This window comes from Heterodontus francisci, chromosome 7 (genome assembly GCF_036365525.1).
Source record: "Heterodontus francisci isolate sHetFra1 chromosome 7, sHetFra1.hap1, whole genome shotgun sequence".
Lineage (NCBI taxonomy): Eukaryota > Metazoa > Chordata > Chondrichthyes > Heterodontiformes > Heterodontidae > Heterodontus > Heterodontus francisci.
Genome location: NC_090377.1, coordinates 59034752 through 59051200, shown reverse-complemented (window position 1 = coordinate 59051200; position 16449 = coordinate 59034752). Strand labels below are relative to the sequence as shown.

Sequence of the window (16449 nt, the reverse complement as noted above, 5' to 3'; positions counted from 1 at the left end):
CAGAAGGAGGCCATTCAGTACACTGAGTCCATGCTGGCTCTTTGCACAGCAATCCAGTTAGTGCCATTCCCCCACTCTATCCCCATAGCCCTGCAAGTTTATTTCCTTCAAGTGCCCAACCCATTTCCTTTTGAAAACATTAATAGTTACCGCTTCCACCACCCTTATAGGCAGAGAGTTCCAGGTCATTACAACTCACTGCGTAAAAAAGTTGTTCCTTGCTTCTCCCTGCATCTCTTGTCCAAAACCATAAAAGTGTGTCCTAGTCTTTCCAACCTCAACTAATGGGAACAGTTCATCTTTGTCTACCTTATCTCAATCTGTCATAACCTTGTATGTCTCTACCAAATCTCCCCTCAATCTCCATTGCTCCAAGGAGAACCACCCCAGCTTTGCCAAGCTAACCTTTTAGTTAAAATCCCTCAACCGTGGAACCATCCTCGTCTCAAGGACCCTCAAATCCTTCCTAAGTGTGGTGACCAGAACTGTAACCAGAACCCAATACTCTAGTTGGGGACTGATCAGAATTTTATAGTATTTCAGCATAACTTCCTTGCTTTTGTACTCAATACCTGTATTTATGAAGTCCAAGATCCCATATGCTTTGTTAACTACTCTCTCAATTATGTCCTGCCACCTTCAAAGATTTATACACAGAAACACCTAGGTCATTCTGTCCCTGCACACACTTGAAAACTGTACCATTTAGTCCATATTTCCTCTCCCTATCCCTTCTGCCAAAATGCATCACACATCTCTATTAAATTCTATCAGCCACTTGGTCTGCCTCTTCTGCCAGCCTATTAATGTCCTGTTGCACTCAGTTGGTATCACTGCCTAACTGCCACACCTCCAACTTTGGTAACATTGGAAAGTTTTGAAATTTTACTCTGTATTCCAATATCTAAGTATATATATCAAAAAAGCAGTGGTCCCAGCAGATAATTGGGGAACACCACCGTCTGCCATCCACCAGTCAGAAAAAACAAGCATTTATCATGACTCACTGTTTTCTGTCCTTAAGACAATTTTAATTCAAGCTGGCACTGATCCTCCTATTCCATGAGCCTCAATTCCGTCATCCAGCCTTTTAGGTGGTACTTCGTCAAACGCTTTGTTAAAATCCATACAGACAACATCCATTTTATATCTGTCATCAACTTTGTTACTTAAATCAAAAAACAAATCACTTAGATTAGTCAAGCACCATCTTCCTTTTACAATTCCGTGCTGGCTCTCCTCAACTCAAACCTCTCCAAACGCCTGTTGATTTTTTTTTTTCCTGATCGTCTTGAAAACCTTACCCAAACTGACCAGCCTGTAGTTACTAGGAATGTTCTTACACCTCTTCTTGAATAAGGGTGTCGCTTTTGCCATTCTAATTCTCTGGCACCTCCCTCATATCCAAGGAAGATTGGAAGATTATGGCAAGCCCTTCTATTTCCACCCCCACTTCCCTTACAACCTGGGATGCAAGCCATCAGGACTAGGTGACTTATCCACTCTAAGCATAGACAGCCTTTCCAGTAAATCCTGCCTACCAATTTTCATGTCATTACAGCAACCATCTCTGCTTCTACTGATAGTCTGTCAGCATCCTCTCCCTTAGTAAACACCAATACAAAGTACTCATTAAGTATTCTTGCCTTGCCCGGTGTATCTTAGCATATATGACCTTCTTTGTCCCTAATTGGCCCTATCCTGCCTCTTTCTTACCACCTGCTTACTATTTACTCTGCTAAATGATGATTTTTGGGTTCACTACCTTTCTATTCTCATACACTGACAGTCTTTTCTCTTTCCCTCTCAACATACTGTATTTGGCTTGGTTCTCGCTTGAAGATTTCGCCTGACATGCATCATACTCGCTCATTTTTTGTTTCATTGTATTCACCATCTCCCTTGTTATTCAAGGATCCCTGGCTTTGTTTCCCCTGCCTTTCCCTCTTCTTGGAATATACCTAGCTTCTACCTGAAACATCTCCTCCTTAAAGATCACCCATTGTTCCATTACAGTTTTTCCCGTCAATCTTTGCTTCCATTTTACCCTGGCTAGATCCCCTCTCATCCCATTGAAATTAGTCACCTACCAGTTTAGAAGTTCTGCTTTAGATTATTCCTTGCTCTTCTCCTTTACTAATCTAAACCTTATGATACAATGATCTCTTTTACCCAAGTCTTCTCTCCTGGCCAGCTCATTCCCAGCACCAAATCCAGCAATGCCTCTTTCCTAGTTGAACCTAGTTGAGGTTATCCACTTTGGTGGCAAAAACAGAAAGGCAGATTATCTGAACGGCGATACATTGGGAAAGGGGGAGGCGCAGCAAGACCTGGGTGTCTTTGTGCACCTGTCACAAAGTAAGCAGATGCAGCAGACAGTTAAGAGAGGATTCGAGGACAGGAGCAAGGACGTCTGGCTGCAATTCTACAAGGCCTTGGTGAGACCACATTTGGAGTATTGTGTGCAGTTTTGGTCTCCTTATCTGAGGAAGGATTTTCTTGCTATGGAGGGAGTGCAGCGAAGGTTCACCAGACTGATTCCTGGGATGGAAGGACTGACCTATTGAGAGAGATTGGGTGGATGAGACTTGTATTTGCTCGAGTTTAGAAGAATGAGAGGGGATCTCATAGAAACCTACAAAATTCTAACAGGACTGGACAGAATAGATGCAGGAAGGATGGTCCCGATGGCGGGACAGTCCAGGACCAGGGGTCACCGTCTAAGGATAAGGGGTAAGCCATTTAGGACTGAGATGAGAAGGGATTTCTTCACCCAGAGAGTGGTAAACCTATGGAATTCTCTACCACAGAAAGCAGTTGAGGCCAAATCATTAAATATATTCGAGAGTTAGATGTAGTTCTTGGGGCTAAAGGAATCAAGGGATACGGGGAAAAAGCGGGAACAGGGTACTGAGTTTGGACAATCAGCCATGATCGTATTGAATGGCGGTGCAGGCTCGAAGGGCCGAATAGCCTACTCCTGCTCCTATTTTCTATGTTTCTATGAACCAAGAACATACTTGTCAAAGAAACTCTCCATAACACATTTCAGAAATTCCTCCTCCCTTCCCTTTACTCTATTATCCCAATCGATATTTGGACAATTGAAGTCCCCCAAAATGCCTTTTGAAAGTCCATATTACATCAACTGCACTACCCTCATCAACACACTCAATCACTTCAAAGAACTTGTCAAACACGATTTGCCTTTAAACAAATCCATCCTTTTAGCCCATACTTTTCCAAGTGCCAATTAATTTTAGATTGTCTGTAAAAGTTCCCAAACACTGTTAGACTGACTTTTTTTTTAAATTTGTTCATGAGATTTGCACGTCAAAAGCCAGCATTTATTGCCCATCTCTGATTGCCCTCGAGAAGGTGGTGATGAGCTGCCTTCGTGAACCACTACAGCCCATGTGGCATAGGTACACCCACAGCGTTAGGGAGGGAGTTCCAGGTTTTTGACCCAGCGACAGTGAAGAAACAGCAATATAATTCCAAGTCAGGATGGTGAATGGCTTGGAGGGGAAATAGCAGGTGGTGGTGCCCTTGTCTTTCTAGGATAGAGGTCACAGGTTTGGAAGGTGCTGTTGAAGGAGGCTTGGGAAGTTGCAACAGTGCATCTTGCACATGGTACACACTGCTGCCACTGTGCGCTAGTGGTGGAGGGAGTGAATGTTGAAGGTGGTGGATTGGGTGCTGATGAAGCAGGCTGCATTGTCCTGGATAGTGTTGAGCTTCTTGAGCGTTGTTGGAGCTGCACTCATCAAGGCAAGTAGAGAATATTCCATCACACTCCTGACTTTGACCTTGTAGATGGTGGAAAGGCCATGGGGAGTCAGGAGGTGGGTTACTCATTGCAGAATTGACAGCCTCTGACCTGCTCTTATAGCCACAGTATTTATATGGCTGATCCAGTTAAGTTTCTGGTCAATGCTAACCCCCCAGGATGTTGATGAGGGAAATTCAGTGATGGCAATGCCATTGAAGGGGAGAGTTAGCTTTTCATTGTTGAGATGGTCATTGCCTGGCACTTGTGTGACATGAATGTTACTTGCCATTTATCAGCCCAACCTGAACGCTGTCTAGATATTGCTCCATGCGGAAACAGACTGCTTCATGACTTGGAGTTGTGAATGGAACTGAATACTGGCAATCTGGCTTGTACTTACTGGGTTTATCCCATTTCTCAACAAGGTGCAACATTTGCAATCATCCAATCCTCCATACCTGAAGGGGATTGGAAGACTGTGGTCAGCACCAATGCAATTTCCACCCTTACTTCTTTCCGTAATCAAGGATGCAACCCATCTGGACTGGTTGACTTTTCTACTTTAAGTACTGCCAATCTTTTCAGTAATGTCCTCCTTATCTATTTTTATCCTATCCAATATCACTACTACCTCCTCCTTTACTGCTACATTGGCAGTATCCTCTTCTCTAGTGAAGACAGATGCAAAATATACATTTAGTATCTCAGCCTGCCCTCTGTCTCCACCAAAAGATTGCCTTGTTGATCCCTCATCAGTATTACCCTGCCTTTTAATTCCCTTTTACAATTTATATGTTCGGAAAATATTTTTTGTTCCCTTTTATGTTAGTTGCTAACCTATTCTCTTTTGCTCTTCCCCTCTTATTTCCTTTCAGTTTTCCCCTGTACGTTTTGCATTCAGCTGGATTCTCTACTGAATTCTAATCACATTATTTGTCATGAACCTTATTTTCCAGTTTCATTTTAAATTCTATATCTTTAGACATCAATGTGGATTTCCACATTTTCCATACTACTGATATTGTGATGACAAATTTGAGATTACAAATACTCTCCCACTGAAACATGCTCCACTTGCCTCACTTCATTCCCCACAATTAGATCCAGTACTGCTGCCTTTCCCACTGGGCTGGAAAATACACTGATCGAGAAAGTCCTTTTGTATACATTTCAGGAAATCCTCCTGCTCAGTGCCCTTTATACTTAGGTCCACAACCTACATTAGGATAACTGAAGTTCCCCATTAGCACTACTCTATAATTCTTGCATCTTTCTGCAATTTGCTCCTCTATATAAATCCCACTATTTGGTGGTGTATAGTATACACCCAGCATCACAATGACTCCTCGATTGTTCCTCAATTCTAAACAAACATAAAAGAGCATCGCAGTGGGGCTTGTGGAGCATAACAGAGCAACACAGACTATCCCGGGAGGCCTGAAGGGCGTAAATACAGCACAGGTGCGGTGAAAGCATCACAAAACAACCAGCAGAGAAACTAAACACAACCAGTGTGGAGGATGGAAGCTGATATGGTAAGTATTTGATGGTTAGAATCAAGTTTGTTTGAGTATTTAGCTTATTGGCTCCTGTTTTCAGTGCTTAGTTTTTTTTTTAAAAAGGTAGATTTTTTTTTTAGCGTCAGCAGTAAAACAATCTTTGATTAATACGGACATCTGCACCATTTTTTTCATTGCTCATCTATCCTCAATACATTGTAGCCAGAAATATTAGGTGCCCATTTCTTACCCTTGTTTCGTTCAGATCTCCTTTATAAACAATGTATTATAGTCTCATGTGGCTACTTGTGTGTCAAACTCACCAACCTTATTTATCATGCTCAAGACATTTCCACATGTGCACTCTAAACTCCTTAGTCTGCTTTGTATTGCTCCCCAAACCCTCCATCTGATCCCTCTTATTTCTGACCTATTCTTTATTCGAATGCTGTTTGCCCTTCCCAGTCCTCTAACAATTTTCTATTCACCCAAAATTGTCCACGTTCGCATTCACTCTCCATGCGAGCAAAAGATTCTAATCACATTTACTCACACTGCCCCTTTTATCCCTTCATCCCCTTTTCCTTAACTCACCTATCCGATCTATTCATGATAGTTGACAGTTTCTGCATCAACTACTAACCCTGGAAGTTAAATCCACAGCTTCCAAACTAACTGTATAGGTGATCGCTGTTCTAAATCTCACACTTAATCTTGTATCCATAGCCCCACACTCAAGCTTTTTTTTCTACCTACCATAGGAACAGGAGTAGGCCATTCAGCCCCTCGGGCCTGCTCCGCCATTCAACCAGATCATGGCTCACCTTCGACCTTAATGCCATTTTCCCGCACTATCCCCATATCCCTTGATACCTTTAATATCTAGAAATCTATCAATCTCTCTCTTGAACATATTCAATGACTGAGCCTCCAAAGCCCTCTGGGGTAGAGAATTCCAAAGATTCACCACCCGAGTGAAGAAATTCCACCTCATCTCAGTCCTAAATGGCCTACCTCTTATTCTGAGACTGTGTCTCCTGGTTCTGGACCACCCAGTCAGGGGAAACATCCTTCCTGTATCAACCTTGTCGAGCCCTGTAAGAATTTTGTATGGGTCAATGAGATCACCTCCCATTCTTCTAAATGCCAGAGAATATGGGCCCAGTCTCTTCAATCGCTCCTCATAGGACAATCCCACCATCCCAGGAATTAGTCTGGTGGACCTTCATCGCACTTCCTCTATGGCAAATATATCTTTCTCTAGGTAGAGACTAAAACTGTACACAATACTCCAGGTGCACTCTCACGAAGGCTCTATACAATTGCGGCAACACTTCTTAACTCAAATCCTCTTGCAATAAAAGGTCAACATACCACTTGCTCTCCAATTCTTTCATAATTTTAAACACCATCATACTGCCCCATAATCTGTGTTGTTCTGAAGAATTTTCAAGTCATATTTCTAATAAACTGATGCCATTATTTGTTTGGGTAATATATAGATGTCACTGGCAGCTTCCCTAAACAGGCATAAGGCCTCTTGCTTATGCTAACCAAGGGCCAAACACCTGTTTATGGACTCTTCCCTGCAACTGGTTACAATCTGAGCATGTTTCTTGCTCTACAACACTAAAGTGAGCCACTGGTAGGCATGCCCACCATCCCGACTCAGGGCCTACTTGAGGATTAAGATCATAAGAAATAGGAGCAAGAGTAGACCATATGGCCCCTTGAACCTGTTCCGCTATTTGATGGTGGATCTTCTGCCTCAACTCCACTTTCCCGCTTGCTCGGCATATCCCTCGATTCCATGAGACCCCAAAAATATCTCTCATCTATCTAAGCCTTAAATATACTCAATGATGGAACATCCACAACCCTCTTGGATAGACAATTCCAAAGATTCACAACCCTCAGTGAAGAGATCGCTCCTCAGCTCAGTCCTAAACGATTAGCCCCATGTTCTAGATTCCCCAGCCAAGACTAACAACCTCTCTATCTATTCTGCCAAGCCCCTTCAGAATCTTATATATTTCAGTAAGATCACATCTCAATCTTCTAATCTCCGGACAGTATTGGTCCAATTTACTGAGTCTATCATAGGACAATCCTCACATCCCAGGAACCAATCTAGTGAACCTTTCCTGTACCACTTCCATGGGAAGTATATCCTTCCTTAGGTACAGAGATCAAACTGCACATAGTACTCCAGGTGTGATCTCAAAGCCCTGTATAGTTGTAGCAAGACTTCCTTATTTCCGTACTCTAATCCACTTGTAATAAAGACCAACATGCCATTTGCTTTCATAATTGCTTGCTGTACCTGCACGCTCACCTTGCCTTCTTCATACAAATACACCATAGTGTCCCTGAAATTAAACATTTAAAAGTTTCACACCATTTAAAAAATATTCTGCTTTTCTATTCTTACTGCCAAAGCGAATAACCTCACACTTCCCCACATAACACTCCATTTACCACCTTGTTACCCACTCACTTAGCCTGTCTACACCTTTTGTGTCCTCCTCACAGCTTACATTCCCACCTTACATGTCCACCTAGCTTTGTATCATCACAAACTGGGATACATTATTTTTGGTCTCTTCGTCTAAGTCATTAACAGATTGTAAAATCGGAGGCCCCAACACTCCACCAGTTACAGCCTGCCAACTTGAAAATGCCTTGTTTATCCCCACTCTCTCCTTCCTGTCAGTTAACCAATCCTCCATCCCTGCTAATATATTACCCCCAACTCCATGAACCCTTATCTCACATAGTAACCTTTTGTGCGGCACCATATTGAATACTGTTTGGAAATCCAAGTATACTACATCTACTGGTTCCCCTTCATCTACTCCACTAGTTATATCCTAAAAAAATTCTAATAAATGTCAAACATGATTTCCCTTTCATAAAATCATGTCTGTCTGTCTGATCTGTCTGATCATATTATCATTTTCTAACTGAATAATAGATTCCAGTATTTTCCCGACAACTGATTAACTTATAATTAAAAACACCCATCCTTTAACAGATGGTACCTCATGACGACAAGTTTGTGGAGAATGCAATGGGCCACCACAAACCTGGAAAACTCTAGTGTTTTAGTGCGACGCTCCTCCAGAACAATCTAGTTGGCAGAAGTGTCTGAGCATGCCAATTGTTTGCTCGATGTTTCAGGTGGTGGCATGGCTTTCATTATCGGCTGGTTCTGAAACTGTGCCCAGGTTCCTGAAAGGAGCCATGAGCTATGCCCTGAGCGAATATCCCTTCTCAGCAATGAGCCAGCCTGCAAATTGATGACTGAATTGGAATATATGTGCAGAGGACTGGCACAGAAAGGACGAGTGTTGCCAGGATATGGGACACTGACATGCATGATGTGCTTGCCTGTGGTCACAAAACAGCAAACGTTGAGGGGGTGGAATACTTCATGATTGATAAAGATGGTAGGCTGGTGATAGATGTCACCTTACACCGAGGAAGATTGCCATGTGAGCAAATTCTAATCTTCTCTTGTCCTGCTTTGCTCTGTCCATGAGGAAGGAGATGTAGGTGTTCCTCCTGGTGTAGAGAGCCTTGATGACGTTCCAGATAGACTGCTGGATTGCAAAAGGCGAAATGTTGCTGATGTCACCTGCTGCAGTCTAAAAGGAGTCCAGGGCAACCCTAACCTTGACACCCGCAGACAGTACAATCCTGCCTTGGGGCAAGGCTCAAGTGGTGACTACAGCAGGTCACAGAATCATAGAATGGTTACAACATAGGACGCCATTCGGCCCATTGTGTTCATGTTGGCTCTCTTCAAGAGCAACACAGCAATTCCCTCTTTACCACCTTCTCCCCGTAGTCCTGTAAATATTTCTCACTAGATAATTATTCAATAAGTTTTTGAAAACCACAATTGATTCTGCTTCCACCATACACTCATGCAGTGTATTCCAGATCCTAACCAGTTGCTATATAAAAAGGTTTTACAGAATGTTGCCTTTGGTTCTTTTGTCATTCCCCTTAAATCAGTGTCCTCTGGTTCTCGGCCCTTCCACCAATGGGAACAGTTTCTCCCCAACTACTCTGTCCAGACTCCTCACAATTTTGAACACCTTAGTCAAATCTCCTCTCAACCTCCTCTTCTTTAAAGGAGTACAGTCCCAGCTTCTCTAACCTATCCACGTAACTGAAGTCCCTCATCCCTGGAACCATTCTTGTAAACCTTTTCTGCACCTTTTCCAATGGCTTCACATCCTTCCTAAAGTGTGGTGCCCAGAATTGGACACAATACTGCAGTTGAGGCTGAATCAGTGTTTTATAAAGGTTCATCATGACCTCCTTGCTTTATACTCTATGCTTCTATTTATAAAGCCCAAGATCCCTTACACCTTATTAACTGCTTTCTCAACCTTCCCCGCCACCTTCAACAAATTGTGTACATATACCACCAGGTCCCTCATCTCCTGCACCCCCTTTAGAATTGCATCCTTTATTTTGAACAGCCTCCCTTCTTCCTCCCAAAAATATATCACTTCACACTTCTCTGCTCATATCACTCACTGACAGCCACCTTTGTGAAGTGAATGCGCCCCAGACATGGCTCCCAAGTAAAGGTAACATAAAGTGCACCCCAAATACTCACTGTGGATATAATCGTTTGCAGAGTGCCTTCCTCCTCTTCTCTCATGCTTAGGAGACTGTTCAGCACCCATAAAACAGGCGCTGTGCAATTACATTTCTCGGCCATTCAGTTGGTAATATTACATATTCCTCCCCAGGGGTGATAGCATAATTTCCTGTCCCTGGACAGTCTACAGGGTAGCAACCATTTCTGCAGCTTTCAAAATACCCAAGAAAACAATTCTAGTGGGCATGTTACACAAAATGCTTGCTGGCAATATAATGCTCTCCAAGATCATTGATGGATCAATATTTTATAACCCACTACTCTCGATAAAGCATATTTTAGCTGGGAGCTATTTAAAACCTGGCAAATATGCAGTTATATTTCCTTCTGAAACTGTGCAGACCAAATGAGAATAGATACGTGGAGATAAAAATGCAATATTAACAGCTGAACACTTCAAATTCGAGCAATCCATAATCAAAAACCAAAGACAGCAGTTTATAGTATCATTTAACATTTTATATTAAGATAAACATTTGAACAGGTAGAAAGGAGTTAGCACAATGAGTTACCCTCGCCAAGAAGTCAATGCAGCATTTAGCAAAAATGTACCTTTGCATTTATTAGTTGTCTTGTCCAGAATGGCCTTTGTTGATACTATTTTGCCATACCTATAAGATAAAAAAAAATTAGGGACATTAAAAAGAATCACTGTTGCCTATCATATCAAATCTCTGAATATGATGAAAATCTGCCAATTTTAAATATTCTGCAATGTTTAGGCCTGCAAAAACCAACAGTACTGGTAGCAAGCAGGTAGGAAATCCAACTGAGCTAAATTTCTGTTACATCTCCTTTCCCCACCACCGCCACCAAATGATATAGAAACATAGAAAAAAAGAGGAGTAGGCCATTTGGCCCTTCAAGCCTGCACCACCATTCAATACGATCATGGCTGATAATCCGAACTCAGTACCCTTCCAATCTTATCAAAGGATGTGAGCATCACTGGCAACGCCAGCATTTGTTGTCCATCCCTAATTGCCCTGGAGAAGGTGGTGGTGAGCCACCTTCTTGAACCGCTGCAATCCATCTGGTGTAGATACATCCACACTGCTGTTAGGGAGCGAGTTCCAGGCTTTGACTCAGCGACAGTGAAAGAACAGCAATATAGTTCTATGTCAGGATGGTGAGTGGCTTGGAGGGAAAACTGCAGATGGTGATGTTCCCATGCATCTGCTGCCCTTATCCTTCTAGGTGGTAGGGGTCATGGGTTTGGAAGGTGCTGTCGAAGGAAATTTGGCAAGTTGCTACAGTGCATCTTGTATAAAGGTACACATTACTGCCACTGTGCGTCAGTGGTGAAGGGAGTGAATGTTTAAGATGGTGGATGGGGTGCCTATCAAGTAGGCTGCTTTGTCTTGGATCATGTTGAGCTTCTTGAGTGTTGTTCGAGCTGCACTCATCCAGGCAAGTGCAGCGCATTCAATCACACTCCTGACTTGTGCCTTGTAGATGGTGGACAGGCTTTGGGGATTCAGGAGGAGAGTTACTTGCTGCAGAATTCCCAGCCTCTGATCTGCTCTTGTAGCCACAGTATTTATATGGCTACTCCAGTTCAGTTTCTGGTCTATGGCAACCGCACCCCCCCTCCCCCCAAGATGTTGATGGGGAAATTCAGGGATGGTAATGCCATTGAATGTCAAAGGGGAGATGGTTAGATTCTCTCTTGTTGGAGATAGTCATTCCCTAGCACTTGTGTGGTGCCAATGTTACTTGCCACTCATCAGCCCAAGCCTGAATGTTGTCCAGGTCTTGCTGCATGTAGGAATGGAGTGCTTCAGTATCTGAGGAATCGCGAATGGTACTAAATACTGCGCAACCATCAGCGAACATCCCCACTTTTGACTTTATGATGGATGGAAATTCATTGATGAAGCAGCTGAAGGTGGTTGGCCCTGGGACACTACCTTAAGGAACTCCTGCAGTGATGTCCTGGAGCTTAGCTGATTGACCTCCAACAACCACAACAATCTTCCTTTGCGCTAGGTATGACTCCAACCAGTGCAGAGTTTGCTCCCCATTTCCCATTGGCTTCAATTTTGCTCGGGCTCCTCAATGCCACACTTGGTCAAATTCTACCTTGATGTCAAGGACAGTCACTTTCACTTCACCTCTTGAATTTCTCTCTTTTGACCATGTTTGGACCAAGGCTATAATGAGGTCTGGAGCAGAGTGGCTTTGGTGGGACGGAAACTGAATGTCATTGAACAAGGAAAGAGGAAAGTGATTTAAGTGGGGGAAAAGGTTACTGTAAAACTGTTGAATTCTCTTGAGAATCAAGTTCAAGATGGATGCAGGCCCGAGATGATTGTACATTTCTTTCTTGATTGAAGGTTCTGTTGAAGATGATGGGTTACTTCTAGCTCTCACTGCTGTACACTGTAGATATTGGATTTTTTTCAGTAGGGCACTGAACTTGGCTGGAACTCCAGCTGTTACAAGTAGCTTCACCTTCTGGGTCAGTGTGTGTGTCTCTCTCTCTCTGGCTGTCTTTTTTTTTTTAAAAAAGGTACAACTACATCACCTCTCACCTCCTGGTAGGAAACATGCTCATCTATTCCCATGGTGATTGCACAATAACCCAGGGCGTGGCTACTTCACATCTCCTTTGCTTCAGAAGATGAGGGGCGGCACAGTGGCGCAGTGGTTAGCACCGCAGCCTCATAGCTCCAGGGACCCGGGTTCAATTCTGGGTACTGCCTGTGTGGAGTTTGCAAGTTCTCCCTGTGTCTGCGTGGGTTTTCTCCGGGTGCTCCGGTTTCCTCCCACATGCCAAAGACTTGCAGGTTGATAGGTTAATTGGCCATTATAAATTGCCCCTAGTATAGGTAGGTGGTAGGGAAATATAGGGACAGGTGGGGATGTGGTAGGAATATGGGATTAGTGTAGGATTAGTATAAATGGGTGGTTGATGGTCGGCACAGACTCGGTGGGCCGAACGGCCTGTTTCAGTGCTGTATCTCTAAACTATGACATTCGATTCTAGAATGTTTTAGGATAGGTATAAGATAGGGTTCCATTAACATTTTTTGGCTTTGAAAATTTGTCCTTTGTCAGACTATTTGAATACACAAACGGCCAATCCCCTTTTCTTCCATGGCCATTTTGGGCCATTGTTCACTTTTAAAAATAAAGGTTCTTTTTTTTAAAAAAAAAAAGACAAAGTCCGTTTTTCATAACTCTTCAGAGTTAGTCCAGGATTGTTGTATCATCACACTTTCAGTGCGAGTGTCAAGAGTCTTGGTCAAAGACATAGATTTGAAGTAACATTTTAAAAGGAGGTGGAACTTTTAACAAAGAGAATGATCCCAAGGGGCTTCACAAAAGCATAAAGGCAGAAAAAATGAAATCCAGCCAAAAATGGAACTATTAAGTCAGGTGACTAAAAGATTAGCCAAAGAGGAAATTTTAAGGAGAGTCTTAAAAAGGAGGAAAGGTGGAGTGAAGAGGTGGTTTCGGGAAGGAATTCTAGAGCTCAGGGCCTACAGGGCTGAAGGTTCAGACAACAAATGGTGGGGCAAAAAAGTTGGGAATGTAGTTCTTAAGAGGTTTGTAGGATTGGAGGAGGGAAGCCATGTGAAGCTTTGAACATGAGGGTGAGAATTTTTTGTAATTGAGGCATTGCCAATGTACGTCAACAATTACAGGGGATTATGGGTGAGTGGAACTAAGTGTGGGTTAGAAGATGGGCAATGAGCTCAATTTAAAAAGTGTGTGAAAGATGGGAGGCCAAACAGGAGTGCATTGGAATAGTCAAGTCTGGAGGTAACAAAAGCACAGACGAGGTTTCATCAGAAGATAAGCTTAGGCAGGGGCAAAGGCGATGTTGCAGAGATGGAAGCAAGTGGTCTCTGTGATGAAGAGGATATGTGGTTGAATGTTCAACTCAGGCTCAAACATGATGCCGAGGCTGGAAACAGCCTGGCTTAGCCTGAGACAGTAGCCAGGGAAGGAGATGGACACAGTGGTGAGGGAATGGAGTTTGTGCTGGGGGCCAAAGACAATGGTTTCATTGTACCCAATGTTTAACTGGACGAAATTGCAGTTCATTTAGGACTGGATATCAAACAGTCTGACAGCACAGTCAATGGAGGGTCAAGGCAGGACGTCATCAGCATACATGTGGAATCTGACGGATGTCTTCAGATTATGTTGCCAAGCTGTAACATATAGATGAGGATTAGGAGAGGGCCAAAAGATTGCTTCAAGAATCTTGTGCGGGGATGAAGGGAAGTCATTGCAAGTGACTCCCTGGCACAATTGAAGGTAGGAGTGGAGTCAAGAGCATTCCACTCAGCTAGAAAACAGAACAGAGACATTGGAGTAGAATGGTGTGATCAACTGTGTCAAAGGCTGAAGACAGGTCTAGAAGGATGAGGAAAGGTAGTTTACCACAGTTACAGAGGATGTAATTTGTGACTTTGTTTAGAGCCGTTTCAGTAGTGTGGCAAGAGCAGGTATCCGATTGGAGAGGTTCAAACATGGAGTTGCAGGAATGATGAGCATGGATTTGGAAGTGAAAACACGATGAAGAACTTGAGAGGAAAAGGAGGTTGAAAATGGGGTAGTAATCTGCAAAGAGTAGTGTCAAGGGTGAGTTTTCTGAGAAGGGAGATGATGGCAGATTTGAAAGGGAGGGAGTCAGTACCTAAGGAAAGAGTATCATTTACAATATCAGCTAGCATGGGGGCCATAAAGGAAATTTCAGCAATAGGCAGTTTAGTGGGAGTAGGGTCAAGATAGCAATAGGTGGGCCTCATGGACAAGTTGAGATTGCAGGAAGGCATAAGGGGAGAAACAACAACTTATATTTATGTAGTACCTTAAACATAATAAATGCCCCAAAACACTTGACAGCAGTCACAATAAAAACAAAGTATGACAATGAGCCACAAATGATATTAGGACAGATGACCAAAAGCTTAGTCAAAGAGTTTTAAGGAGTGCCTTAAAAGGAGTTGTGGAGGCACAGAGAATGTATTCAGGGGCCTAGGCAACTGAAGGCGTGGCCACCAATGGTAAAGCGATTAAAATCAAGGATGCATAAGAGGAAAGAATTAGAGGAGTGCAGATATCTTGGAGGTTATGGAGCTGGAGGAGAATTGGGGCGAGGCCATGGAGGGATCTGAAAACAAGGATGAGAATTTTAAAATCAAGACATTGCTTGACTGGGAGGCAATGTAGGTCAGTGAGCACAGGGGTGACAGAGGAACAGGACTTGGTGCGAGTTAAGACATGGGCAGAAGTTTTGAATGACCTCATGTTTATGGAGATTAGAAGGTGGGAGACCAGCCAGGAGTGCACTGAATAGTCAAGTCTAGAGGTAACAAAGCCATAAATGAAGGTTTCAGCAGCAGATGAGGTAAGGCAAGAGCAAAGTCTAGCGATGTTAGAGGTGGAAACAGGCAATCTTAGTGATGGCAAGAATATAACGTCGGAAGCTCATCTTGGGTCAAATGTAACAGCAAGGCTGTGAACAGATTGGCTTAATGTCAGACCGTTACCAGGGCTAGAGAAAGCTGAGAGTTGTAGGTCAGGACATGGACAAACCGTAGCTTTGTGGGCAAGAGGAAGTGACAGATGCGACAGACAGCGGAATAATTGGTCTCAATCTTAAATGAAAGGAACTGTTATATGTGTTGGATGGGAGGGTGGAAGGAACAGAGGTTTCATGTGAAAGTTGGTAGTAAAGAGAAACCAGGAATTATCTTTGCAGAGGAGGGCAGGGTCCAAAAGTGCTCGATCAGGTCCTGTCAGATCTGACAATGAATAGCTACATAGTTGTGTGCCATATATCTTTCAAGTCTACACCTTGAAATTTATGGAGTGAAGATAGGGGCTGTACAAAGGGAATGACCAGGGTGGCAGAGAGTAGAGGTTTTGCTGGACACATGAGCATCGAAGGCAGAGGTTAAGATGTTAGTGAGCAGAGCAATAGCTTCAGAAATATTGTGGTGAATGGGTGGGCTTGGGTGAACAGTATATTATATTTTATATTTAAGAGATACAGTACTGAAACAGGCCCTTCGGCCCACCGAGTCTGTACAGACCAACAACCACCCATTTATACTAATCCTACATTAACCCCATATTCTCTATTCTTAGAGCATGAGGATTTGAGAGGTGAGAAGTGTGGAACAAGGCAAGGTTCCCAGAGGAAGAGAAGGTGTCAGGGGAGTTGGGCAACAGACCAAGATGACATTTGATAAGGGCATTGTGTCATGTTTTGTGTTTTTGACAAATTAATTACATTTAAATGGTGTATCTTAAATTAAGGTAGGTTTGCATTGGTTTAACCTTCGCTTTATGGACATATGTTGCAGCTGCTAAGGATAGAGAGGAGCTTATATGTTAATTGGACAGGTATTAAAGATGAATCCCGCAATGACTGTGAACAAAAGACAGTTTCTTAGCTCATTTCAGACTTACTACAAACATCTACAGCTGTTATTATCAAGATCATTCTACTCATTCTTGGCGGTGGGGCGGAAGAGGTG

At 43.1% G+C, this 16449-nt stretch overlaps 1 protein-coding gene across 7 annotated transcripts in view; it reads right to left on the bottom strand.

Annotated features, from left to right (window-relative positions):
• The window catches only part of LOC137372007 (RNA-binding motif, single-stranded-interacting protein 1-like), a 511784-nt gene that overhangs the window by 158078 nt on the left and 337257 nt on the right, over positions 1-16449 (bottom strand). For all 7 annotated transcript variants that reach the window (XM_068035256.1, XM_068035255.1, XM_068035254.1 and 4 more), the window contains one exon: positions 10502-10560. In XM_068035256.1, coding sequence (XP_067891357.1) covers positions 10502-10560 — 59 coding nt within the window. The remainder of the gene's footprint in view (positions 1-10501; positions 10561-16449) is intronic.